Here is a 26675-nt window from a genome sequence, read left to right on the forward strand (position 1 = left end):
TTGCTCAGTATACTCTTTCTGTTCGGCTACAGAAACAGGCATAACAAGTCCCTCCTGTTGCCCTGGTAACCAAAAACACTCGTTGCTATGGACCAGGTGATCTATCAGCTGAACGTCACGCCCTGTGATCAGCTCAAAGTTTATTTGTTAGTTTGTCCTTCTCACAGTAAGGAGCATATACTAGCCTGATAATCATTTGAAGTTGTACAGGCCCACAGTTATGTATACAATGCATCAAAAAATAACTGTGATTTTACAGAAGCTATGCATTTATCCTTGGATGAGCTGTTAGAGCAGTTTAAGAGAATGGCAGAATAAGATAAGATAAGGTTAAAATAAGAGAAGGTCATTTTCCTTGTTTGAATGAATCCACATATGGATTGAAGATCGCATCCAGATGTTTCCTAAAGGATGCCAGGGAATCAACTTTAAATGTACATGTGCTTTGATGCTAAACATACTTTGTCTTAATTTCCCATTTTGCCCTAAGGCTTTTAAATCTGGTTCGCTTTGACAAATTCTTTCAGTATTGTAAACATTTGTGTAGTCCCTTGCAATTTGAGAGAAAAGAGATTTAGTTCTTTCAAAGTATCTGTCTATCACAATGCTTTTCAACCAGGAATTATTCTGGTCACTCTTCTTTGAACTCTTTATAATGCAGCAGCATTCATTTTGTGACATGGCATCAAGAATTGTACAAATTATCCAAAACACCATCTCAAGTACTAGTAAACACTAGTACATTGCTTGTCTTTAACATTACATGCTGTGTGATTTTAAGTCCAGACTACAATATTACTTTTATATTGCTAAGCTTACCATGACTTTGCATTTTATGTGCAAGCAGTTATGGATGTTCTTTTCCAAAGCCAATGCTCCTACATGAGCCACCATCGCAGGTCCCTAGAAGGCAACAAAACACTGTTGACTCAAAGATACAAACATAAGAATAGCTATATGTAAGAGGAGGCCATTTGGCAGCAAAATCTAGCAAAATGTGGTAGTAGCTTATTGATTCAAAACTCTCATCCAGACAATTCTGGAAAGAGGCCAAGGTATCTGCTTCAACATGGCTGGGTGACTTGTTCTACATACCCACCACCACTTGAGTAAAGAAGTGCCTCCTGTTCTTGGTTTTAGTCACACTTCCATGTAGTTTCCACTTGTGATCTCTGGTTTGTGTTTCACTGTTTAATCTTCGCTGCTCAGAGATACGGGGGCTCTGCCCCTAGACGGACCTTGACAACCTTCTCTAACGTTTTCAGGTACAACGGTCAGGCAGCTCACGGTTTGGGTCTTCAAGCTGAAATCAAAGTCATGAAGGGAACCAGAATATTGCAGGTTAAAAACTCCACATCAGGTAAGTGAATATGCAGATGTCAACATGTTCATTGGTTGGATTAACTTGAGTTAATCAGTTTTTCAATAACCACCACTATATCTGTGCCTTGTGTGGCATGTCTGTGCTGCGTGAACTATTTGGGTCAAAGGACCCAAAGCCCAAAAATAAAATGAACAAAAAACAAATAAACTGTAATGAAACAATAAAGGCCACGTAACTTTACACTGTAATACATGTCATAATTAGCCATTTATTGTCTTTGGAATGATATATATGTACAGTATATATTTTACAATAGCATCAAACATCACTTATACTGGTACAAGATATTGTCCGGAAAATGACAATATATTTTTTTTGTAGCAGGGTCGCAGACATTTTATTGCACAGACATAACATATGTAACTCAATTACACTGAAGACATGACATTATTTATAACATTTGCCATTAACTGGTGGTTTACTGTACATCTGCACTGCATGCTAAAGTCTGGCATAACTGTCACACTCGCATCTCCTCACTCAAATATACCCCAACCAAGTCAAGGAATTAAAAAGATGCCCAAAACATTTATAACTCATTAAATTTAGTTATTTACAAAAATCTGCATATTGTATTTATGTAAAACACATATGCATAGAGTGATACGTTTTGATGTTCAGTACATCCTGTATAGTCTTTTGCCAGCAGGAGCTGCACAGGATCCAGGCCCGTCAGACCAAACAGTTTAGTGTCTGACAATGAAGAAGACGGCAGGGGAAACGGGCTGCGGGAGCGAGGAGAGTGTGTCCCGCAGGAGGGTTCATACGGCTCTGCGGGTGTGTCGGTGGGGGTGGGCAGCCTTCACAGCTGGCGGGGGATGACAGTGAAGGGCACGATGGGGCAGCTGGCCTCCAGCTCCAGGGCAGTGAGGAAGCACTCAGGAGCCTGGCTGCTGCCTTGGGCCTGCAGTGCCTCTCCCAGGCTGCTCCACGCCTCGTGGGATGTGCTCTGAGCCTGGACCGCATCCCTCAGCAGCTTCTCCCCGAGCCCAGGGCGGCCAGTCCGCACCAACAGCCGGCCCTGGGAGAAGAAGGAGGGGGCAGATAGAGAGAGAGAAAGGGAAAGAGGAAGGCCGATTACTGCACTGTTCCTTGTGTAGTCTTTTACTTCGTTTAGTTTATTGAACAGCACAGAGCTCTTTAAACTGCTCCAGAGTTAGCTCATTTACATGTGTAGTCTCTGGGTAGGACACAACCAATAAGATACAAGACAAAGACATATAAAATGCATTTTAAGACATATAGAATGATAAACAAAAATGTATATTACAATTGGTAAAGTGCACAAGAATAATGGCATGTAAAATCAATATATTAAGTGTTGCAAGAGCTACATTAGAAGACAATGGCTTATGAAGATCAATGACATGATGTTAGTCATTAAAAGACACGTGGTTACATGGTTACAAGACCGCTTTGCTTTAAGCCATGACTTCCCTTTAGTTTGAAAGGTTCTGCTAATAATGTATTTGGGAGAAAAGAGAAAGAGTGAAAAACAGAGAGTGAGGACTCGCTGACTCAGACTCTAATTGAACATGTGTAACAAGTGCATGTCTCCGTGTCTCAGCTGGGAATGGATCCCGGTCATTGGCGAACTCGGAACACACATCGTCAGTCCCTAGGCACAGGGTAACTCTGCCTCGCCAAAAGACCAGGTCCTCTGCCACGGCACTTTTACACTTGTTAGATTTCAGTGAGGGGGGAACGTCACTTCTGTAACTTGCTCCGTGCATGACTCCTGTTAGACCTGTCATTCCTTGCAGCACGAATCCTCCATTCTACACAGACATATCCACAATGTAGGATTCGAAGCAGTGAAAGTGGAACTAATCCATTTTTCATCCATCCACTTTTTTAACTGCTTCGTCCAATTCAGGGTCATGGGGGAACTGGAGCCTATCTCGGCAAGCAAGTACACCCAGGATGGGCACACAGACACAGACATGTACACACTCTCGCCAAGACCAGTTGATTTGTGGGATAACACAAAGCATCTAGGGCTCAGACCAACTTTCCTAGAAGCAGATTAACCTACAAGTATGGTTTTGGATTGTGGGAACACTCTGAAAACCTCCACACAAATACAGGAATAATTTACAAGATCCCCTAAGATTGTACCCCAGGTCTGGAATTGAACCCAGGCCCCCAGTGCTGTGAGGAGCAGATGCTAATCATCGTAGCATCATGCCGCCTGTGGCACCAGTCCATTTCTGGAAAAATATCACAGGATTGCTGTTTTGGGTAGACCTTTTGTCCACATTTCTGTTTAAGTACAATGACTGGATTAATTGTCACATGCTTGAGGTTTTCAAATTGGAGTGAGAAAGGAAAAACTTGCTTAACAAATCATACATACAAAAAGGTACATATGATCCCTTAAACAGCGTAGTTCATGGAGAAATATACAGACATTAATCTGATGCATATTTTTTAGTTAAAGTCGTTGTATCAGATGAGCTGTGCCATTAAAGCTATTTAAGCTGCAAAGCAGCATAAATACAGTTAATACTGCTGCCAGCATGCAATCCTTTTTGACAAATTTTAATTGTGCACATACTTTTTCACAGGTCAGCACCATGACTGCTGTGTATCTGACAGACACAGACAAAGTGAGATGGTTAGAGAGGAGAAGGAAATGATCAATGAATGACAGAGTTCATATTTGTGGCTGGAGAAGGCCTCCCACACATCCACTCCCCAAGGCAATGACTTAAATTCCTGAAATACAGCTGAGAAAAAGAGTTATTGTTAAAGAACAGTGCAGGATGTCTGTAAAAGTAGTGCAGCCACAGTATTGTTTAAAAAGCTATAAATACACAGGGATGACTTTGATGCCTGTGAGGTCAAGCTGCCAGACAGAACATTCTGTGTGATACTCTGTATTCTAAAACAGAGGCACCTGCTCTACCTTGGTAATTACTTAAAAAAAACAGCCAATCTGCAACACATGAAAGGCTGGTGGATGTAGAGGTCCAGTAAGGGCTGAGCTGCTGCCCAAACACATATCTGTCCAGTACCGGAGAAAATGGGTCTGGAGCCAGGCTGGACTGTGAGCAGGTGGTGTGGGTTAAGAGCTCAGAGCCTCAGGTCTTCCCAATATTCAGAAGATGTACCCCTGCAGAATAACGGCCTGAGTTCTTAGCAGCAGTGCATTGCATTGTCTGCCACCCCCAGGCCAGCTAGCATGCTTGCTTTGTTTAAAGACTGCCAAACAGAGCTGAAAGACCCCTCCCCCCTAAACATCTCAAAAGGCAGCAGAACATAAGGCTTATGTAACTGTAACATTTCAGTGAAACCCACGTGCACAGTACTGTGTGCACGGACATTGATATATATAACATGTTTAATTAGAATTAATCCAATCAGAGTTAAAAGGTGAAAGTCTGCCAGCTGCAATATGTCAAAAAATGTATACAGTATATATTACAGCAGAACTTGTTTTTAACTCCTACTTGCACCGACATTGAAATACATGTCAACATTATAGGTAGAACAAATACATCTGATAGTTCTTTTCACCCTGAGATAAGGAGTTCTGTTTTTCCACTTCAAATAATGCTTTCCTGATCACCCTCCCAGAGATGATATCTTTTTAGTAGTGATTTATTGTTTAAAATAATGTTTAGTTGTATTTTGTCTGCTGCTTATTTAAAATAAGAGGGTGAATCAAATAACATAAAATTGTGGATATAAAAATTATAATCTGATATATTTAGTGTCTAATCTTATTTATAGAAAGATAGCTACTTGTTGAAACTTCACTAGCCCACTTTACTTGCTCTGCTTTATAATCTGATTCTGTAATATGAAGAGAACGATCAGTAAATTAAACTACATACAAAACAAGACTACATCTTAAGCCTATACAGCTCACACAGCACACAACCAGAACGCAGATGATGGTATGATACTGGACATATTCTGAAGTTGTTCTCTATTTTGTTAATGTGTGTTTACAGGGTCTTTTAAGCACCACATAAATCTCTAGCACAAGAAACAGATAAGAAGCCTCCAGTGTTAAAGGCTTGGGAATTACATAAACTAATAACTGACAAGAAACACAGAGGGAGTGGCTGTTTATCGTATTCATCATTCACCCCTGATGCTTTATTGTGTTCTTCTATTACTGTTGATTAGGTGCACTGAAATAATCGCTTATTCACTCTGTCAGTCAGCAGAGAGTTGCCCATGGGCATGCTTTGTGAACAGAAGAGCATGTGGAAATGCTTGGATTGTGTTTGTTTAATGTTTTCTTTGAAGGGGGATCTGTGTCTTGTGTAGTACAGAGAGAATAAAGCTCTTGTAAGGCATAAAAACACAGAGCAGGGCTCATTAACACACGGGGGGGCCACAGCTCACAGTGCAAGTGAGTGCTAGCACCAACACAGACTATTACTTCACAGCCTGCATAATCTGAGGCCTCTCTGACAATACACTGACTGGCCATAGCTCATTATTACACAGTTTTTAGGCCCAAATTCTCAAGCAGCCCAGGGATGAGATGCACATTTTGTGAAAGAAACAAGCAACTAGCTTCAAAGTATGAAAGCAGTTTTTTAGCAATAGTTTTTCTTTGCTACTTGCTTCTTATACAATGCTACAAATCTGAGAATATTGTTTTATTTTAAAACTATAAATTTAAAGCAAAATTATATACATGTTTTTCATATTCAACATGACATATGAATATTAATTTGGCAAAATGAAATGACATGTCTGTAGACGGGCGAAAGGTAATTAACATTCATTCCCATAACTCATAGCGATTACTTACTCTCAAAACACACTGTAACCCTAAAAGGTGTTTCTTGTAAGACAAAATCTGTCTATCCATCTATTAGAAGGAACATCCTTGCAGACTGAAGTAGGATTTGAGAGCGACGGCCGCAATGAATTATGGGTGTGAATATTAAATAGCTTTTAGCTCTTGTATCAAAGTGGGAGATGTTATGTTCTAAGTACTAATAACTAATTAATATTCATGCCCATAATTAATATCTATCTGTGTCTGTTTTTAAATCTGTGTTCTAGTAAAAGGCTCATTATTTGATAGCAAAAGCTTTCAAATTATGGTTATTAGATAGCTGCCCACATTGAATGGCCTGGTGTACTCATTGAAAATGACTTCAGTGCAGATGCACCTTTTAATAAAAGATGACAAATGCTTTCATCCTTCAAAGAACTCCTTGAAGCTGACTGACTTTTCACATTTATGTTTACTTCCTCACCTCCTTGTCAATGATGAGTTAAAAGGGAATTTGATCGTGGGGATTTTTTTTGCATGTGTTTAATAACCTTTTACTTTGAAAAGCACAGAGTTTATTCATTGTGGAAATTAAAATTATTTATTTCTGTACCATCATAATTTTTCTGTGGTATTGCCACATACAATGGGATTCCCTGTATCTTCTGAGAACACTTTGTTCTAGAACTCGAAGACGCCTTGTCTCTCTGGGACAGACATAAGCAACCTTACCTTTTCTATCTATTCCATTGTCAATTCATGATTACTTAATTTACCTTTAGCATCAGGATCTACTGCTTAATTATCATAAATATGGAGTGAAGTCTTCCAATCAATGCATTGCATAAGTCAAAGTTGCTTACGGTTGATTTTCATGCTCCGGTCTAAATTAACATGATATGGTATAAGAAGGAAACTAGCTTACAGTGTTATATGGGATCACTCCAGCTAGGGCATCTTTTATGACTTTCACTAACCCTATACACGGACTGGACTGTAAATGTCTTCATCTGTCTGGGACCACAGGCTATCTACTGTACTTTCAGTTGGAGATTTTTTCTCTTACAAAGATGTCCTAGTTTCACACATTCCAGCTTCATGTGACTGAGTACCAGCGAGCAGCCAAGAGACCCCCACAGCTATACAGAAAGAAGATGCTCAGGCATGAGGCTTTCCAATAACAATCCATTCCACCACCAGGCAGGAGCCTGCACCAAAGATTTAGATTAAACCAAATAAAATACTGCGGAAAACACGAAAGATGTATTATAATTGTACAACTAGCATACAAATGAAATTCATATCATACAAATATGATACAAAATGAATTCATTTTTGGGATTTGGTTAGTGTCATAGTTCAAAATTCAAGTTACAAATTTGCACATGCCAACATTTTGTGATTTTGTGAAATGTTGGCACTGTTTTACAAATGCCCTGGTGAAGCAATTGGATTCAACAACTCAAAGACATGTCGGGCTGAACTAAAAGCAGACACAAGCTAAAGTTTGCCTCATCCGTACTTAAATGGGTCTTCCTTTAAGTGGCAAATCACTGTGACAAATTCTCACATTCTTTTCACCCACTCTATCAATAAAAAGGATTTTAGACTTCCTTCCTTTTGTCCCTACATTTCAGTATCTGTAAATGCACTGTAAGTGGAAGCAGTGAGACAGTGTGACCCCCAGTTACTGAACTACACTGAACATACAGCATAGAAATGCAATATATTATTCAGAGATACAGCATACAGTATAACTTGATTCTGAAAATATACCTTTCTACAGCATAGATCCACCAAAGCCATCAAACTCTATTATAGTATTTTGGACATGATGCTTCTCTAGGGTAAATGGCACAGAACAAATACAGAGAGCACAAGAAAAATCTCACAGCCTACTTCTACTTCTGTCCTTTTAAGTCTTTACAGTTACCTTCCCCTAAGAGATGAAGACTGTCTGTTAGACCAGCTTATAACAAAGACGTCTGCCACAGTCTGTATATTTTCTTATTAATTGGGTGGTAATTCAGAGTTTTGAGTATTTAGAGATGTTTCTTGACTTTTCAAACGTGTTAAAAATGATGTTGTACTGTGGAAAGTCAGGAAAGCAGAGGAAGAGATTCCACGGTCTTCATTAACCCCAAGACACACTGAAAAAAATAAAGAGAACTGTGAATGTTTTCTCTATGAGTACATCAAAGCAACACACAAAGTATTTATACAAAGAAAATAAATGACATATCCTCATTAGAGATTGTATTACTGTGATATTGGACAGTGTTTGCCTTGTGCCAATGTTCTTTTTGCTCTTGAAAAATTAAACTGTTAAGGACAAAATAGTGGAAGATATCTCAAAGACTTCATTATAATGATACAAACGTAATAAAACACATTACCAAAATGTAAAAGTGAATGTAAATGACCAAACTGTACAGTTAATGTAAACTACATAGCCAAATTAAACCCAGACAATGCTGTCTGTCCTTTTCTCCTTATGATGTGCAACATTTCAAAAGGAAGAATCAGGATAAACCTAAGACAGAGCAGGAGGATGGAATCATAGACATGTGCTGCTCAGGGTTAATCACACACAAGAAAAGCTCAGTCTGTGCAGAACAGTACTACATATTGCCTGCCTCTCAGGCTTCTCTCACCTCTTAATTGTGCCAAATTCAACTAATCTGCCTCCGAGCTCAACTTTACTGCTGACAGATACATAAAACAAAAGGCACTGCTAACAATTCCTCCACCAACACATAGCAGCTACCACTATGGACTATGCTATTTGCATAGCACTTGCTCATTGCACAGGCAGACCTATCAGGCAGCATCAGGGACTTGCAATGTGATCAGTATTAAAACCGATGACAGCAAAAGAGGTCAGCAGAAATCTCCTGCCTGACAGAAGCTGTCAGCAAATACCACTGCTTCATAGGATAGCTCCAGAAACCTTCCTAGAATTCACTATACAAGCACAAATAAGACAGAAAATACAATTATGTTGTAGAACTGGGCAGTTTTCATTGAATGTTCTCAATTTCAAACACCAACAAGAAATAAATGCATATCCAATTAGAGGAACGATGAGGATGATTTTGACTGTGGATGTCTTTAAATCACAAATTCACACCTGGCATCACAAGCCTCTTTCACAATGCCAAATATAAATATCCTCTTCCCAACATATTGTGAGTTTAGCAGAAATGCAAACTGGAAGAAATAGAAAAGGAAGAAAAATCTGTCTCCTTTCTCTCCCCGGTAAAAAAAAAAAAGAAATGCAACTCTGAATGCAAATGAGCATAAAGGAAAGAAACAGCCATCCTGCCATGAGGACAGCTAGCTTGTGCTGCTGATGCTGCTGTCTTTGTCGTTTCAGAGCTAATGAGTAAAATGGTCCTGAGATTGAAAGTGTGGCTGCAGCAACTGCCTATGACAGGACCTGCAAAAGCCAAGATACTTGTTATCACAGGATCTCTCACACATCAGTGGCTCAATCTAATGCAGGTTGGATTGGAAGATGGACAAGGGAATTTTGGTTGTGGCGTGCTAATCAAAGCACATTATTCACAAACTCATATACATGTCTCATTGGCTTGTGGAGCTGGTAAGCACAAAAACAATTGGATGAGGTGTGCTGTGTGACAGAAATACTAACACTTTGATTAGCTTGACACACACCATGCTTGACTGTGTTTACAATGCTGTTTTTAAGTACTATGTTTCATCCAGCTAAACCGATTTGTGCATGGAATTGCAGGAGCCATATTATGTCACTTCCAGAAATCAATCCATTCAGCAGTCCAAAAATACATTTACATGGACAATGCTGATGAAAATAATCTCAAAATAACCCATTTCAGAATCCTTAGTCATGAGAACACAAAAACAAACTGTTATTCATATTATGTTTGATATAACTTTATGTTTTCATATACAGTATCAGAAAGTCCCTTTTAGATACTTTGAAATTAAGGATTGCTTTTCACATGAAAATAAACAACTTGAAAACATTACCATCTCCATGAACCCAGGACATATTGGCTGTATTCATGACTTTTTAAAAACAAAACAATCTCACTAAAGCATTTCTTCAGCAGGAAACATACAAAATACTTTCAATAGATTGAAAATCAGTTCTCTGAAACAAAAGCCTTTCTTTTCATCTTTCCAGTCCATTAAAAACAAAGTGTTCAGCTGTGAACTGTGAATTTGCAAGGCTCTGTTGAAGCACTGCAAATGTTCAAGAATTGAAAAAAACAAACAACTAATTACATTAATTACAGTGTGCCCGTTGAATACAGAATACATTTTTAAACATCAAAAACACTTTGAAATTCTTCAAGGCAAGATTTTTTTAGGAATGCAAACCATACGTTAGTGTTCTGAAACCAACATCTGAGTCACAAGCAGTTTTTAAGAAACAGAAGCTGGTTTTGGCATACTAGATAATCCTCACAAGTACATTAAAGTACATTTTAATTAGCATATTTGACTGTAACTACCAGATTGATTGTACCAGATTTAAGAGTTTAAAGTTTTACATTTATCCACCATATGAAAGTAGTTAGTTCATTTTCATTTTCACATTTTCAAAGGACAGGATATGCTATTGAAATTCAGCACATGTCTGAAGTATGTCAGGCTGAAAAACACCTAGTATCTACAGTATGAGTTTAATTTACCTTGGATGTACACACCGATGTACAGATTAATAAGTAAATGATACTGGGTGTAGAGTGTTGCTGTAGAGGAATTATGTATTCACAAAGACTTTTTATTTTAAGACTAAGACAAGTAAAACAAACCTTTTTTATGTTCAATTCTGAAAAAAAAACTTTTCAGACTTTTACGTTTATTAAAAGACCATAACCAAAAGGGGTTATGGTTCATATGAAAATGGTGAAAAAAAAACTAGGTGCAGCATTCAATGCCCATTTGAATATGAAAAACGTATCCGTCCGACAAAGGCAGTAGACATGGAGATCCTGCGGAATGATTATGTTGTGAAATACAAAGTGACTGGCTGACTGTTGAGCAGTTATCATCTATGTGTCTTAGATTTGTTCTAAAAATTAAAAAAGGACTAAGAACAACAGAACAAATTATTTAAAAAATCACACTGCTTTTTGCAAAAAAGGGCTAAAAAGACTGTGCAATGTTTCAGAATACTTAGTTCTAAGGAACTGGAGGACAGTGTCTAAAAAAACATCAGGACTGCATTTTTCAAGAGGTAGGAAAAATGATGAGGTCAGCATTTCACTGGCACTGTTCAAAACTGAGGATAATATTTAAATGATGAAACTACAGTATGTGTCACACACACCGACTGAAATGTGCCGCCTTCATTTGCTTTTAAGCAAATATACAGGCTGCCTTCTCTAGGTCCGTCAGGGGATGGCCTGTTAAAAGGATCCACAATCAAAGGCCAGGGAAGTACCGTGTGAAATATGCAGAGAGCTACAATAATTAGACCTTGATGAATCCCTGATGAAACCTTTTTTTCTTAGCTGTTCATGTAATAAAATGAGTGCATTAATACAACAGAAACCTTAAACTTGTATCTTCATAGAAACTGTATAAAGAAAAAAACAGAAGATACAGTATGGAGTAAATCAATGATTATAAGATTATAAAGTTAGATCAATGATTTAGACTTACAGGAACTGTGTGTAACATAAATTATTTATACGGCAGAACATGCAAATGCATGCACTACACATACATTACAGGCGACCTTGTCAAATTTGACCATCTTGTTCTAGGCCTTCTCTTATTATTTATACCAGAGATACCCAACATTAGGTTTCCTAATGTCCCTACAGGGCTGATTCCTGTTGACTGCAATCATATTTCAACTTGAAACCATGAAGCAGGGTTAGGGAATGAGTATAATAGATATTTTCATTTTTAATAAAAACTCACCAAAGAAAGTATCTGTGAAAACATAGAGTACACTGGCTGTGTAAAAGTGTAGCATCTGTGCAGAGGTAGAGAGACGCACACATGGATGTCGTGTAGATTAGCTGTAATGGGTTAGGGGTATGAATATCACTTAGCTCACATCCAGTCACTACAATGCTATAGGAGATGCTGTCACATTGAACAGCTCTAATAAAGGTGAAACAGCTGTCCTTTTCTGCTAACACTGGCAATAGATGTGCTGAATGTGAAGCCAGGTAACAATTCCGTCTGCTCTAATATTGTGATTGGACGAAAAGTGATTGAAAGTGATTGGACGAAGATCTTGTTAATACTGATATACGTAAATCATAAAGACAGCATTCTCTTCTTAGCACACATCCTTAGTAGGGTGTTCCTTCTAATATATGTTACACTGTATACTCACACACTGTATATACTGAATATGACAATAATGTTTAAGGTATACTTGGAACACGGAGACAATATTTGTAACACTTAATCTAGAGATTCAGCCTCTGTTCCTAGTGTACATCTTAACACAATGTAATAACAAGAACAACAACACAAATTATAATAATGTCATAGATGTAACTAAAAATGTATTATACAGTATATATATTATTTACTTAGAGATATTAAAGCAGTATTGAAACCAATACACCTTGCTGAGTTTAGATACAGTATGCAGGTTTATTACAGATATCGAGCAGTGGCTTTGCTTGCAATGCAGAGACAGCAGAGCTCCTCACAAGAATGGCCTGATATGTTAAGAGTGCACAAGGAAGTGGGAATATCTGCCTTATTTCACACATGAGCAGGAAAAAATGGTAACACAATAAAACAGTGTCTTATCAGATAGTGCTAGGTCACACATCAGTCTTTCCTTCCTTGTCACATTCCTTCTGAGTGATTTTCAGTGTGGTTCTCCAGCGGAACACTATTTGAGGAATTTTCATTAGTCAGATCAGTTGTGTTTTGTAACCATGGCGAACCAGCCAGGGTAATGGTTTAATGAAGTAGACATTTGTCTGCAGCAGACTGTGCTCAGTAAACAAGGTCAAGGTCTGAAACTCGGATACACAGGAAGCCCTGTTGAGTTGTGGGAAAAGTGTAATCCTGACACTCCAGGAAGGAGTTTCTACAAGAACCCTAACTTCATAACAAGCTGCTTTTCTTCTGGACTATTAAAAAAAATGTTCTTACAATAATAATACTAATTTACAGACTCTGAATGTGAATTATTTTGAACTTCTTGTCCTACAATAATTCCAGACATATCACTGTACACGTGAAATCGTATATGCATATCTTTGAACTTGAAAAGGTTTATTTCATGTAGAAAAGAGAAGAAAAGAAACACAAAGTTTCGGCTGTGGAGCACACCCGAAGATGGCTCCACAGCCGAAACATTGTGTTTCTTTTTTCCTCTTTTCAGCATGGAATAAACCTTTTTTTCTTTGCAGCCTACGCATGCGGACGCAGCTACCTTCTTGAACTATCTTTGCACTTGTTAGGTTTGTGTTACATTATCTTCATTTATATTACAAATATTGCTGTGAATATTTGTGAATACACAGGTATGTTTTTACTTGAGGGTGTATCAGGAAAGGATGCTTCACCTCCAGCTCCAGGTAAAGGTCAATGGAGAATGACACATGTCTGACTACCCAAGCAGCCATCCATTGCTGTGAAATCTTTAAATACAGACTTTTAATAAAACAATCAACAGAAATCTAATTAATTGATCAATGGTTTTAACACATCAGTCAATCCATCTATCTATTCTGGGTTGGCATTCCAGAAACACTCCATAATCCCGTGGTGAGAGCACTCATGTGCTCTTTGCTGCCAGTCGGTGTGTGAGTATTTGTTGGCAGGCGGGAGGGCAGCTCGTTAGCAGCTCTTCCAGGGAACAGCTCGTCCCAACGCGGTGTGACAGGAGCCGAGAAAACCCCCCTCAGTCAGCATGGCGTCAGGAACTGCAATACAGCACTACAGCACTGCACCACTGCCTGTGTGAGGGAACAGCAGACACAGGAGACAGTGCTGCAAACTGCACAGCTCTCTTCATTAATCCTGATGGAGACGAGAGCCAGCTCTGCAGCTTCTCCACCCCCTCCCCAACCTGCTGCTGATGTATCCGCTGGTATTGAGGTAACGTTTAAGAGAACAAAATCAGAAAGTTCACTTTCACTGCAGACCACAGTTGGCTCCAGGAGGCACCTACTTTAGTCCCTGTTAAAAAAACAGTAACACTCTGGAAAGCAGGGGACAGCAACCCGTCTGCACACGGACCCACTCCTCTGATGGCACAGATTATCACTGCCCGTGGGGGAGCCGGAGCACACGGGGGTGGTCTGCATTTCTTTTTTTTTGCTTGTTGTTGTCGGTCGAAAAAAACTTTGAAAGCAGCCAGGTTTCCTCATGTGTCATGAGAGTGGCCTGCGGAAAGGCGAAGCTGCATCGAGGATGGGCACCCCTGGAAAGAAAAAAGGACCCCCCTCTCCCAAACGCGCTCCTGGGATGCTGCCTGAAAAAACGCTGTTTTTTTTTAAAAAAAAAAACGTCTGCTGTTGCTTGTAAAGGTGCCAACCCCTGCTGAGGCGGGCACCAAAGGGCTAAAGGGAGTGGACACACACGGTCGAAAATGAATGCGGCTGGTGGAAAACTGAACAAACCATGAGCTAATCTTTGTTGCTAACCTTGTCAAAAACAGATTAGCAGACTCGTTCTGCTCTCTACGGCCCTGTCGTGGGCATTACAAACTGCACTCCCATCTCTGGAGCCTCTGACACAAGCCCAAGCCCTTTCAATGCGTGTCTGACGATGCCAACTCAAAACAAGTCACTTCTGCTACTTGTATTTGTTCCTGATTTGTCCATCAGCTTTAAGTAATGTAGAATTTCATCACGTGAACACTTCAGTAGAATGACCGAAGCAGTTTGGAATTTATAGCTGTAAATGCTGGCAGTAATGGTAATTTACTAAAAGCAGCACTTTCATTAAATAGTGAAAGTCAAAACGCTCTTTTACAACCTAAATATTGGCAAAGAATTGCTCTGCAAAGTCCTACAGAAGCATTGCCTTGCTCTGACATAGTCCCAAATATGCAATCTTTCCCCTTGAGTGCATTTGTGTTATTTGATTTTCAAAAAGTTAACTATCTCTTGCTTATTATTCTCCACTTCAATGTGTGTGTACTCATGAGAAAGAGAGAAAAGGGATTTGAAAAACAGAGCTATTGTTGCTTTATTACTTCACGGTGTGCAGGAATATTAGTATTATTCTTCGTGCTAGTGGAGCCCAGGAGGATGTGAATGATCTAGATTTGTTTTCTAACCACACCTCTGGCTGCTTTCCTTTGTTATTGGCAAATAACGCTTCATACTGAGCAGTTTTTTGAGATTTTGTTTTCCTTTTTAGATCTTTACAGCTGGGTAATGGGGATTAACAATTAGTATGCGTTGAAAAGAGAAGAGTGAAGATGTTAAACTATTAAAGCTTTGAATATTAGATCAAAGCTGTATATATGAATATTATTTTTAATAAAAAGACTCATTCAGCTCTACACGTAAAAGACTGAGAATTTGCTATTAAATACGCTTTTGGCACAACTTGACTAGGAAGTGGAAAAAAAATGAATGAAGGCAAACATCTTGCCAATCTGACCAGATAAACTGGAGCTTTATAGCTGATCTACTGAGTGACCTTCTCCCTCAGTGATCTGATAAGCTGATCAGATATAATGTGATTCCCGAATTGCTCAGCTGTGTTGTGATTACTGAAGTTAATTGCATGGCACTGAGTTATTAATGCTTGCTGGACCATTAATTTCCCTGTGTATCATTGTGAGAAAAGTCGAATGTAAAAACAAATATCTGGAATCAATTTAAAATTCAGGCTCCAAGGCTGATTCTTGGATTTATATCAATGCCTTCTTATATAGTCAGATTAAAGTAATCTCTATAAATGTGCACAAAGAAAAATAATAGAAAGACACTTAATTCAATTGAACATATCATCAGGCATTAATAGAATGAACCAAATGGACCAAAAGTAACACAAATACCTGAGCACTCAATGCGGAAATTAGTAGGACTGACAACAGGAGGATTTCGAGAGTATGGAACAAGCTGTCCATCTATCTTGTTTAAGTATATTATTCAAAAAACAGTTAGTATATTGCTTGGATCCACACACTACTAGCAATCAAAAGAGGAACATTTTTGTGACCTTCCTAATAAAGTCTTTAGAGACAGAATCACACCATAATACAAAAAATAAATGGAGGAATACTAAAGGTTTACAATTCCTGTTTTCCTGGTCAACTTTTCTTCATTAATAAATGTGATTCTGCTTCTCTCCAGAGATCCCTCTGAACACACCTGGCAAAAGTGGAGAGAGCCTGGGGTCTATAAGTATCACTTTCACCCCCCGGCTCCGTGCCCCCTTTTGTTGTAGGGTAGAAGATATTTAACCCAAGATCTCACACAAGACACCCAAGAATGGTGGGACAGAAAAGCTGAATCCAATTTTCAAAACATTCTGATACAAAAAACCACACAAATAAAAGCACGGGTGTAATTCAGTAAAACCTAAGCAGAACACAATTCAGGATGATTCTGGCAAAAGGTTTGAGCAGAGAGGGGGACTGTGAGACCTGCGTGCTACTAGGAAAATTACCTTCCTGTATGTATCAGTGCAGCTGCATTTCTTTAACTAATGCTGTTCTAACAGCTGTCCTGTATAAACATTGTTTTCTCACCCTCAGTAACACGTATGCAGATAGAAGAGGTGGTTTATACAAGCGCTAAATTAGAGTTATAAATTTTTCGGATCCAGAAGTAGCACTGTTAACCGTGCTCCGGGGCACGATGAAGCACAAAGAAGAATGGCTGCCTCTCCTGGCACTGCCAACCCCCTTAGGGCGCAGCATGAAGCTTATTACATTTCCTGCACAGAGAAATCATCTTTAAAGATTGATGACGCAACCGGAGTGTTTTTTTTTAGCTGATTAACCACCTTAGGATCTTTGAAACTGTAGCTAAAATGTTGTTTTACAATGCAATAATGCATACAAGGCTGCCAAATGCCTCGTTTTATGTTGTACTCTAATAAATATAGATGCTGGCATTGCTAGTACCAGCCACCCACTTCACACATTGTGTTAGCAAATGTTTTTTTTTTTTCACGTGGAGCGATAGAAATATTTCTGGAAATCGATAGAGGTGCTGTGCCATCAGCACACAATGCTGTCCTTAGTTTCTGCTTTTTAAGTGTACAAAATTACCCAGGGAGGAGTCCTAAAATGTTTGCAACCCGATCATTTACTAAAACTATCCTTAGTGAGAGCGCACCTTCATGAACTGACCTGGTGAAAATGAGTTAAACCCTTTCCTGATTTACAGACCACAGCCCTTTATTCTGTCACTATTACAGATCAGTGGCATTAACAATCTTCCCCACCCACACCTCAGCCATCCAGTCTGGTCTTCTAAGGCAATTCAATATATCGAATCCCTGCTTGAAAAAGGCCCTTAAAACATCTGCAATGGAGGCACCATAGAACAACAGTTGGGGCTCTTCAGTTTATGGGTTCTAATCCCCTTTACAGATGTTCCTGCATTACTCTTGAGCAAGAATGCTTTGTCTGGATTCCTCCAGTCAGGGAAGCCATGGAAATAGGGGCTTAACTTCAAATGGATCACTGTGTCCAAGTCAGGGAAAGTCTCTTATACTGTGGAAGCCACAACAGGCTCCACACCTTACAGTGTAGCAGCGTGACCTGTCCAGAGTGTTTAGAAAGGGACAGACATGGATGTCAGAACCTTTCCTCAGATTTCTACAGATCTGTCCGGGACAAATGAAGGCAAGCTGTGTGAGAAGCATGACTGACAGATAAATTAATTTGCCACACAAAGGACTCTTAATTATGTGTTGAATTACAAAGCAATTTTTAATTCTCTGGAAAGGCAGATTTTAAGTGTATTTGTACACTTATGAGTCAGTACGGTGACATAATGCTTCAATAATGAGAAGCTGCCCAAGTGTGTCTTAGAGTATTCAGCCCTCTGTCAGGAAGTGTTTTGATTCACATAAACAATGTATCTCAAAGACATACCGCATAGAAAAAAAGTTGTTATTCTCAGCTGTTACCCAGATGTCTGTCCTCAATGTTAAATTAGAGTTCAGTTGAGTATGGCATGACCTGTGTAACGATTTCTCACTTCTCCACATGGTCACCTGTGTGGTGGGGCTGCTGTCGTACATCATCCAGGTGGGGGGCTGCACTACAGTGGTGCATGAAGCGAGTCCCTTCACCCCCCTCCTACATGTGAAGCATGCATGTTGGGATCCTCTTGGATGAAATGCACTGCACAAAATTATAATTGACTAATTAAATAGAGAAACACTAACAGCAATAGGTGTATTATGTTACACAGTCAAAATGCGTATTATTGAGATGAAGAGGGAAAATGTTTTATTGAATTTAAAAAGATATATAGGCTAGATTTAGTGGTTAATAATAAACCTGCTTGCATGTACTGCATGACTAAAATGTTATAAATGAAAGTTAAAGGCAATATATTATTTTGTCTACAGGGAAAGTATATTTAGTGACAGCAATGCCATGTTCTAAATGCTGCCCATAAGCCAGAGACAATGACTTCCCAAGCTGCCATGTCATGTCACTGCTTCATACAGACTCAAGAGTAATTCAAACCTGATCACTTCAAGTCTGTTCGGACCGGTGTCAACAGCCATACAAGAAACTGAATGCCTGAGTCCACTTATTGATTCACAGAGCCCGGCAGGCTTTAAAGTGCCCATTCTCCTTTAAAGAGTGAACCTGAAAAAACAGCACTATTATTAGAAACAATAGCATACGTCAGCCCCAGATTCACTGATCTCACTCTCACAGTACTGTATCTTTCTCCCTCTTTCTCTCTCTCTTCATAACGTGGGCAGGTAAATGGAGTGTAGCCATTAGTCATCTGTGAAGTGAGAACAAGCTATAATTGAATACTGCACATCATATCTGCATGCTTGACGGGTCTTCATTAACCAACGTTTGCCAGGAATAACAAAATAAATAGGTCCCCTTGTGCCATTTTCAGCATGCCAGCTGATTGCACGGTGTTCTGGGATAGATCATTGCCCACCCCAATCCTTTTTGTCCTGCTCTGTTGCATATACCATACCCATTCTGTTTTGGAAACACAGAGCAAGCACAGAACTGGCATGTGATCTGAACAGTCAGAGCAAGAGAATTGCTTGAGGTTTATTTGCCTTGCTGCACAGCTACTGACCTCTGCTTCACCCAATACTGGAGGATTAACAGTGGAATGGCAGACAGTGGCAAGTCATGACTTCACCTGCGTGTTTTTATCATATGCATCCTTAACTTAAAGGGGAAAAAGGACAGTTAGGAAACGTGTGGGTCTGTCAAGCAAAATTACTCTGGACTTTTCATCTGTTTTACTTTGCTGTGGAGATACTAACGCTCCATGCCAAAATTTTTGCATTCATGTCATCCAGTGCTCAAAAAACCCCACACACTTCAGATGGAACTTTCATGCCCAATTTCACTTCTGCTGCCACAAAATCCTGCTTTTCTTTTCTCCTGCCTCTTGGCACACTCAGTGCACAGAGCCCACCTTTAAAGAACATCACTGTCTTCTCAGCTGAATCACGGCCCCTTCAGACAACAGTTTTAATTGCTTTTCCTTTTTTACAAAACGTTTTCCATAAAAAAGATCATCGTAGCCTCTCCCTTTTTCTTCCATAAAGGTGTTCACACGAAAGCAGTCAGTGAGCCATTTTGTGAAAGGAGGGAAAGGATGACAGTTTAATAGGCCAGCCTGTTACCACTGTTACATACATTAAACTGCATATAATGAGAGAAAGGCATACAGTACATTGCAGCCTGTAATTCTCCTTAGGCAAGAGTAATCAATGCAGGCAGAATGAGGATTGAAGTCCGGCCCAGATTTTATTAAGGGTCCCTTAGAGCTATAGTACTGCTGCCGAAAGGAGGCACAAGTGAGAGATTATAAACCCACGTACTGTATCTTTTCTAAAGGAACTAAAGCATTTCTAACAGGTAAACACCAAGACATGTATGTGGCAATGTAGTTTAGTTGGCCACAAAGCATGTAAGAGCTCAGCAGGGACTCCAGTCATCTCTAATAAATAAAAGCCAAGGGAAGGCTGGCTGGGGTTATGTAGGACATTTCTAGGACCAGTGTTTGTAATCATTGCACATGTACTTTAATAATTAATATTGATTTGTTGATTGATTACTGATGATCTTTTTGCTATTATTATATCACTTTTATATCCTGCAGTACAATATATTCAGTATATATACTTGTATATTGCTCCTGCCTAAGCTTCAAATTATATGAAAGTTATATGAAAGCTGATATACTCCCATTGCATTATACCTAATCCCGGGAGAATGTTTAGAAGATGTTACTTAAATTGACCAGGAAGATACAAATTGGACTTGATGGAGGCAGCTGTATCTAATAATACAGATCAAGGCTGGAAGAAACTGGCCTCATTAACACCTCTTGGAAGGGGGACATTACCAGTTCAAGTAAGGGACACCCGATCATCATCCCTGATTCCAGGGTTGCCATAAACTTCCTTATATGGCCATAAATTCCTCTGATGAAGACGAGGAAGACTAAAGGAGAAGTATTATGGGATGTAATCTGATGTCATCTAAAATGGTATTGTATGAGATGAGATAGTTAAATGATCATCAATTACTAAAATTAATGAATCAATTAGGGATAGAAAGCTACAGTAGACATGGGTAATAGATAGCCACCCTCACTGAAAGTGTATTTAATGTCAGCTACTTGCTCCTGTTCTTTGAGACTTCTGTGGTTTATGGCACTCCCATTGTGCACATTGGGAATAAAGGAAGAGGATTCACCTCACTACTGTCTCTAGTCTGATTTGTCTCTGGGGCAGTCCTGACTGCTTGTCTCTAATCCTAGTATATATTATCGTAAGAAGCAAAACAGTAAAGATTTGGACGGGAAAGGCTGGTCAGTAAAATTCTGTCCAGTTCAAAATTAATTGTAGATTAAAACTAACATCAAGCATCCTAGATTTGGGTTACTGTAACAGTGAGTTCAGTAATCACTAAGAACTTATTATACTTAAGACTTTTTCATTAAGGTTTTGGTAAGATTTTAAAGGATTAAGAAAAATGTTCTGAACTGTCCATTCAATTCAGATTTGGTGTGGAAAGGCATTTAGGGGGGTCTAGGGTCTAACAAGATGTTAAGATAAAGGTTAAGGTTGGTAAATGATTAAGTTTTCTGAATATTATCAGGAAAAACTGTTTGTATTCAAGATTGTATTTAAAGTAAGCATTACCCTCCTTGTAAGTACTGTAACTTTTGCCTTTTGAGATACCAGGTTACTATTATGAATGAAAGAGTGACCAGCTTCATAGTTCATATTTACCCCATCAATATTCTGTCTTTGTTATTACACTGCTAAATAAAGGATTCTTCAAGATTCCCCTGTGAACCTGTTATTGGTTATCCTTATCTAACCCGCTCCTGCAAGCTTATTGATTTTATCTTGCAGGAGTCATATACTCTTGCTTGTGCTCTGATTCATTTTCTGCCTCTTCTTGTTATTACAACCACACAGCTGCCTGTGCATTTTAAGCACAAATATAAATATGTGCATGGGCAATCACTGGGCTTTGTTTCTACCAGCTTCTACGGCTAGGAAATTCAATGTAAGTTCAAGACAACTGATGAAAAACTCAGAAACAGAGAAGACGCCTGTCAGTATAGTTTGCTCAAACTCATTGATCAGGGTGAAGGCCACATGAGCTTGGTATACAAATGGAATACAGGATGAATACATCAACCACTCTACACTAGTTCTCTTGGCAATCAGAATTGTGAAAAATAAGAAAATAAAATCTGTGCACTGATCAGATTTTAGTTTAGAAGGGTAGTAAAAAGAGAGTCCATATCACAGCTACAGTGGTTCCTCGAGCCTGAGCTCATCCTAGTTTCTGTAGCATAAAGAGGACTAGAGAGCAAGTGACCTCTACCCTAAAGTCATTAACCCAGTATCCCAGTTTTAAGATGATACCTCAAATGTAACAGTATTCTTGCTGAAAAATGCTGTACTTTGTGGGGTGAAATGAGAATTGTTACTGTAGTAATGACTATACAAGCAAAGTACCTATCTATCCAAGAACATGTGTGGACATTTAATAATTTGACTGATGAATAGGAAACAAAGTAAGATGGTGGTATGACATTGTTCTGGGCAGACTACGTTGGGAGAGTTTTGTGTGCACTGTGCCATGACAGTCAGACCCCAGAGATAATGCCTTCAGGAAGATCATTCTCTCCTCGGTTGCTCTAATCTAATTATTACGGAAATGAGATTTCCTGGGTTGCTCTTCAGTCATGCCATCCACAGAGCTTAAAAGCTGCCTCTGATTTCTGCCTGGAAATAAATATTTAAATAGCTATTCACTTCAGTCTCCCCTGTAAACATGTATTAACCATCTTAAAAACACATTGCACTTAAGATGGCAAGCTGTGCACCACTATTTCTTACACAATTGAAGGATTTGCAATATTCTCTAAATCTGGCAATATAACCAAGGTCATATATGCTGTGCATAATTTTGTGTAAATTGCCACATTGCCCATATATTTACAATAGCGATATTGTTTACTTAGAGTGGATTATTAAGTATTATTTACTTTTAGTTACGTATTATTTACATACTTTAAATGGTTAGAGAATAGCGATCTAAAACTGCATCAACATTAATGACATTTAAGAACATAAGAAAGGGTTATAAAAGTCAACTATTTGGTCCATCTAACCTGTGTGGTTGCTTGTATCTCATTGATCCTAGGATCTCATCTTTTTCTTGAAAGAATATAGGGTAGTGGCTTCAACACTGTGGGGTAGTATGTTCCATACTCCCACAACCCTTTCTGGAATAAATCTTCTCCTCTGTCAGCTGGAAACAGCTAAAAAGCAGCCTCTGAATACAGTATTGCTCCCTGAGCACTCTTACAGGACAGCTGACTACAATACAGTACATTTCAAAGAGCTCATGGCCTTCCTCGGTCTCACTGAAGATTGAAAAAAGAAAAAATAACACCCTTATGTACTCATATTTGATTCAGCATTTCAATAGATAAACATTGTATTTTAACAACACTCTCACACATTCAAAAAGCAATTAATTTAGTACTATACTCCACTACCCCACCCCCATCCCACTCTTCTCTATGAAGTGATAATGTACTGTATGTAATGTATTTTTCCTACCGATCCCTACTCAATGGAATACATTTTCCTGGTTGCTAGGCAATCCCAAAATGTGAAGACAAGTACTACAGTATTATAAATAATGTATTTGCGTTATCTAATCAGTTGAAAATTTTTTCCAGGCCTGCAGCTATCAATATAGCATGAAACTGCTCCCTAGAGATCGCATATTCCACCACAGACAGGCTGAGGTAATGGCAGACAGGAAGTCTGAAAGCTGCTTTTTACGTACTGTCATGGCAGGGCTGTGCTCTCTGCTTCAGGAGGAGCCATACTGAAGCAGTAAGCCTTTGGTCATTCATTAACGCAAAGACTCTGGAAAGAGAAAGTGCCAGCAATGTTCGAAGCTCAGGGACTCACCAGCTGCTTCAACAACTAATGACTTATAAGACACCTTGTGACAAATGTAATGCTTATATTGTAATGAAAGTATTAAAATTATGATAATACAACACACTGCCGAGGATGAAGAATAATCCTTTAATCCCATGCTTAATATTTTTAAGAGCTGTATCTGAAAACTCTATGTCTATGTCATTGTTGTCCCTTGTGAAGAAGTACAAACCTGATGACTTACAAGGAGCAAAGGTTTGGAGAAGAATGTAAAGCATGTTCTGCCCTTGGGATCTAAATGTAGGAAGTTTAAATGCAGAACATCAGCATTTAACCTTAACCCTAATGCAACAAAGTGTATTTGTTTTCTATAGGTACATTGACATACATTATGAACTGGCAATACTGACCTTACATACAGTATACTGAAAACCACATCAGTGAGTGAAGTAAAATTCTCTGTCCTCTTTGTAAATGTATATGTTACGTGTTATTTGTTAGAGAGATTAGTAAGACATACTTGAGGCATTTTAGACTAAGATTTGATTAGGGCATAATGTCAGCGTGCGTTGCCTGCAAAGGAACAAGTTAAAGTTCCGAAGACACTGACACCTCAAGAAGGCTCGACGGCTGAGATGTGTTTCTTCTTTCTACTTTTCAGTGTGGAATTAACCTTTACTTTACTTGTACTAAGCTACACATACTGTAGGCCTGCTGCACCGATGTTGGCAAGACTATTAAGGACAAACTACAGTTCAAAAACTTAAAAAAACATGATATACAGCACAACTAAACTGAGCATAGCTTTCAGGCAGTTGTAATATAGATGTAAGGTTATCCATGAAGCAGCCATTAAAGTCTTCACTTTCAAGCACAGTGACATTTTGAAGAATTATGTACAGCACTTCATGAGAAGAAACTCCACACATGGACTGCTAATTGCAGCTCACAGCAATGCAATCAGATGTACCATAAAACAATTATGTTTCAATAACTACGGCCTGTCGGCGCTGCACTTCCACAGTGTGAGGCAATAACCATATCCCTGACAAGACAGATTGTCATTGGAAGAGAAACCCAATGCCAGAGAACCCTGGAACCCACACCCTGCTGTGAAAGAGAGTGTGAGGCAGTGAATGCAACACATCCCCTGATCAGGCCCATTAAGGGTGGAGTGACAGATTCCATCTGGATTACACAAATTCCTCCCCGTTACTATTGGTGCCCAGTCACAACAGAAGAATGGCTGGAGGCCCATATTAGGCCCTATGTGCTACACTGTCTGTTTATAAAATATCCTACTGCTCCCCCTCTTGGTGCTTCTTCCTCTAAATGTTTAATGAGTGATGACGTCACCTCTGATGATCTCACTCCTGTTCCTGGATATGTTGCCCGCAGCGTGCCGTCATCATGATGCAGATTTTCATGCTGATGCAGTGTTCCACATGGTATTGCATTATAAACCAGCCGAAGCTCCAAGGTATTGTAGGCCAAATTAACTGGCAAACCATTCAGAACATCTATCCACTGAAAACTGTATTTACAAAAGTTGATTTGAGACTACTTTCTCAAAAAGAAATCAAAATGGATTTGATTAATGCAATGCTCTAAATACCTTAATTAATGCAGGAGTGGCTGTAAAAAACTAAGGAACTGCTAAGCCAAAAGGCTTCTAGTCAAGGAAGAATTCAAGGCTATCAAGCTTCCTAGGTGATTTCATCACTGGATTGGGCTCAAAGACCAAATGTACCCAGTTACCACGCTACATGTCTTGACAGATTCATTTGTTAAAATAATCCTTTTACATGTCTAAACAAAAAGACATGGCAAGACTGCTCTCAACTAGAAGCTACAACTACATTTATTTAAACTGTGCAAAATCCACCCGTCTGACAGTATATTTCTGAAAATATCCTGTGAGCCTCCGAACACTTTTCCACTTGGCTGCTTCTGCACAAAATAAAACAAAGTGACAAGGGCAGGAATGAGATGTAGGGGTGGTGGTAAGGCATTTTCCAGATGGGTGGCTCAGGACAGGCAATGATACTACCAGGTACAGTCCATGGTGAGGATTAAGAAGCATCTGCAATTAGGCAGCCAGCAAATGTGTTGTCAAATGCAATGAAGCTGAGGAGAACAGAAGCAAATGACATCTTGAGGAACTTCTCAGGTGTAAAGGTAGAAATGAGACAGTACAGACTGGGAAGTTAAACATCAATATTCCAAGATATTTCCATTTCCAATGAAGTGGAAAAAAACAAAGAGTCTGAAAATGAGTGGAAATTTAGGAAACAGTGGGTATTGCTGACTAATAAAGAAAATAATCGAATACATTCCCTCACATCTACTGTGCTAAGTATAAATTAAAATAAAAGGTTGATGTGCTATTTATAAATTAAAATAAAAGATTGAGGGTTTCGACTGAAATAGAGACACCAGGCAGGAAAAGGGTGTGCTCTACAAACGAGACTTTGAGAAATCAACTTCTTGTTCAAGTTCTTGTCTAATAAGTGAAAGATCTAAGTGTTCAGAGGGGTGAAGTTTGCTTTGACATCCTACAATTACATGTATGTTTATACTAGCTTCTAGATAAAATGCTTTACAGATGCAAAGAGAAGCGCTTTGTTATGAAAGCATCCTTTGAGACATTTAATTGTACCTTAGCACTCATTACAAAGTCATTATTTGCAAGTTGATATGTCCACCTTATCAATTAGCCTTTGACACAACCTAATAGCTGACTGTTCTGTACTGCAATTGAGTTTTATGCTCAGGATTATTCAAAAGGTAATTTGGACCTGGAATAATTAACAAGAGTTAAAGCCTACCAGTAATATCTGTTGCTTCTGACATGTTAATTAAATGGATTGTGAGGACACTTAATGTGAAGTGTTATCACAATGCTTATATTTAACATTTCTGCCAAACAAATTTTAACAAATGACAGTAATT

At 39.0% G+C, this 26675-nt stretch overlaps 1 protein-coding gene across 4 annotated transcripts in view; it reads right to left on the minus strand.

Annotated features, from left to right (window-relative positions):
• Window positions 1–1574: 1574 nt before the first annotated feature.
• The window catches only part of ttc7a (tetratricopeptide repeat domain 7A), a 92470-nt gene continuing 67369 nt past the window's right edge, over window positions 1575–26675 (minus strand). For 3 of the 4 annotated variants that reach the window (XM_088933534.1, XM_088933533.1, XM_088933538.1), the window contains one exon: window positions 1575–2405. In XM_088933534.1, the coding sequence (XP_088789660.1) occupies window positions 2187–2405 (219 nt within the window). In that variant the 3' untranslated portion in view covers window positions 1575–2186. Of the gene's footprint in view, window positions 2406–7385; window positions 8279–26675 lie in introns of those variants that run through there. The other variant, XM_088933535.1, reaches the window with a different exon arrangement.

The sequence above is a fragment of the Atractosteus spatula genome, chromosome 15, assembly GCF_055471065.1.
Source record: "Atractosteus spatula isolate fAtrSpa1 chromosome 15, fAtrSpa1.hap1, whole genome shotgun sequence".
NCBI lineage: Eukaryota > Metazoa > Chordata > Actinopteri > Semionotiformes > Lepisosteidae > Atractosteus > Atractosteus spatula.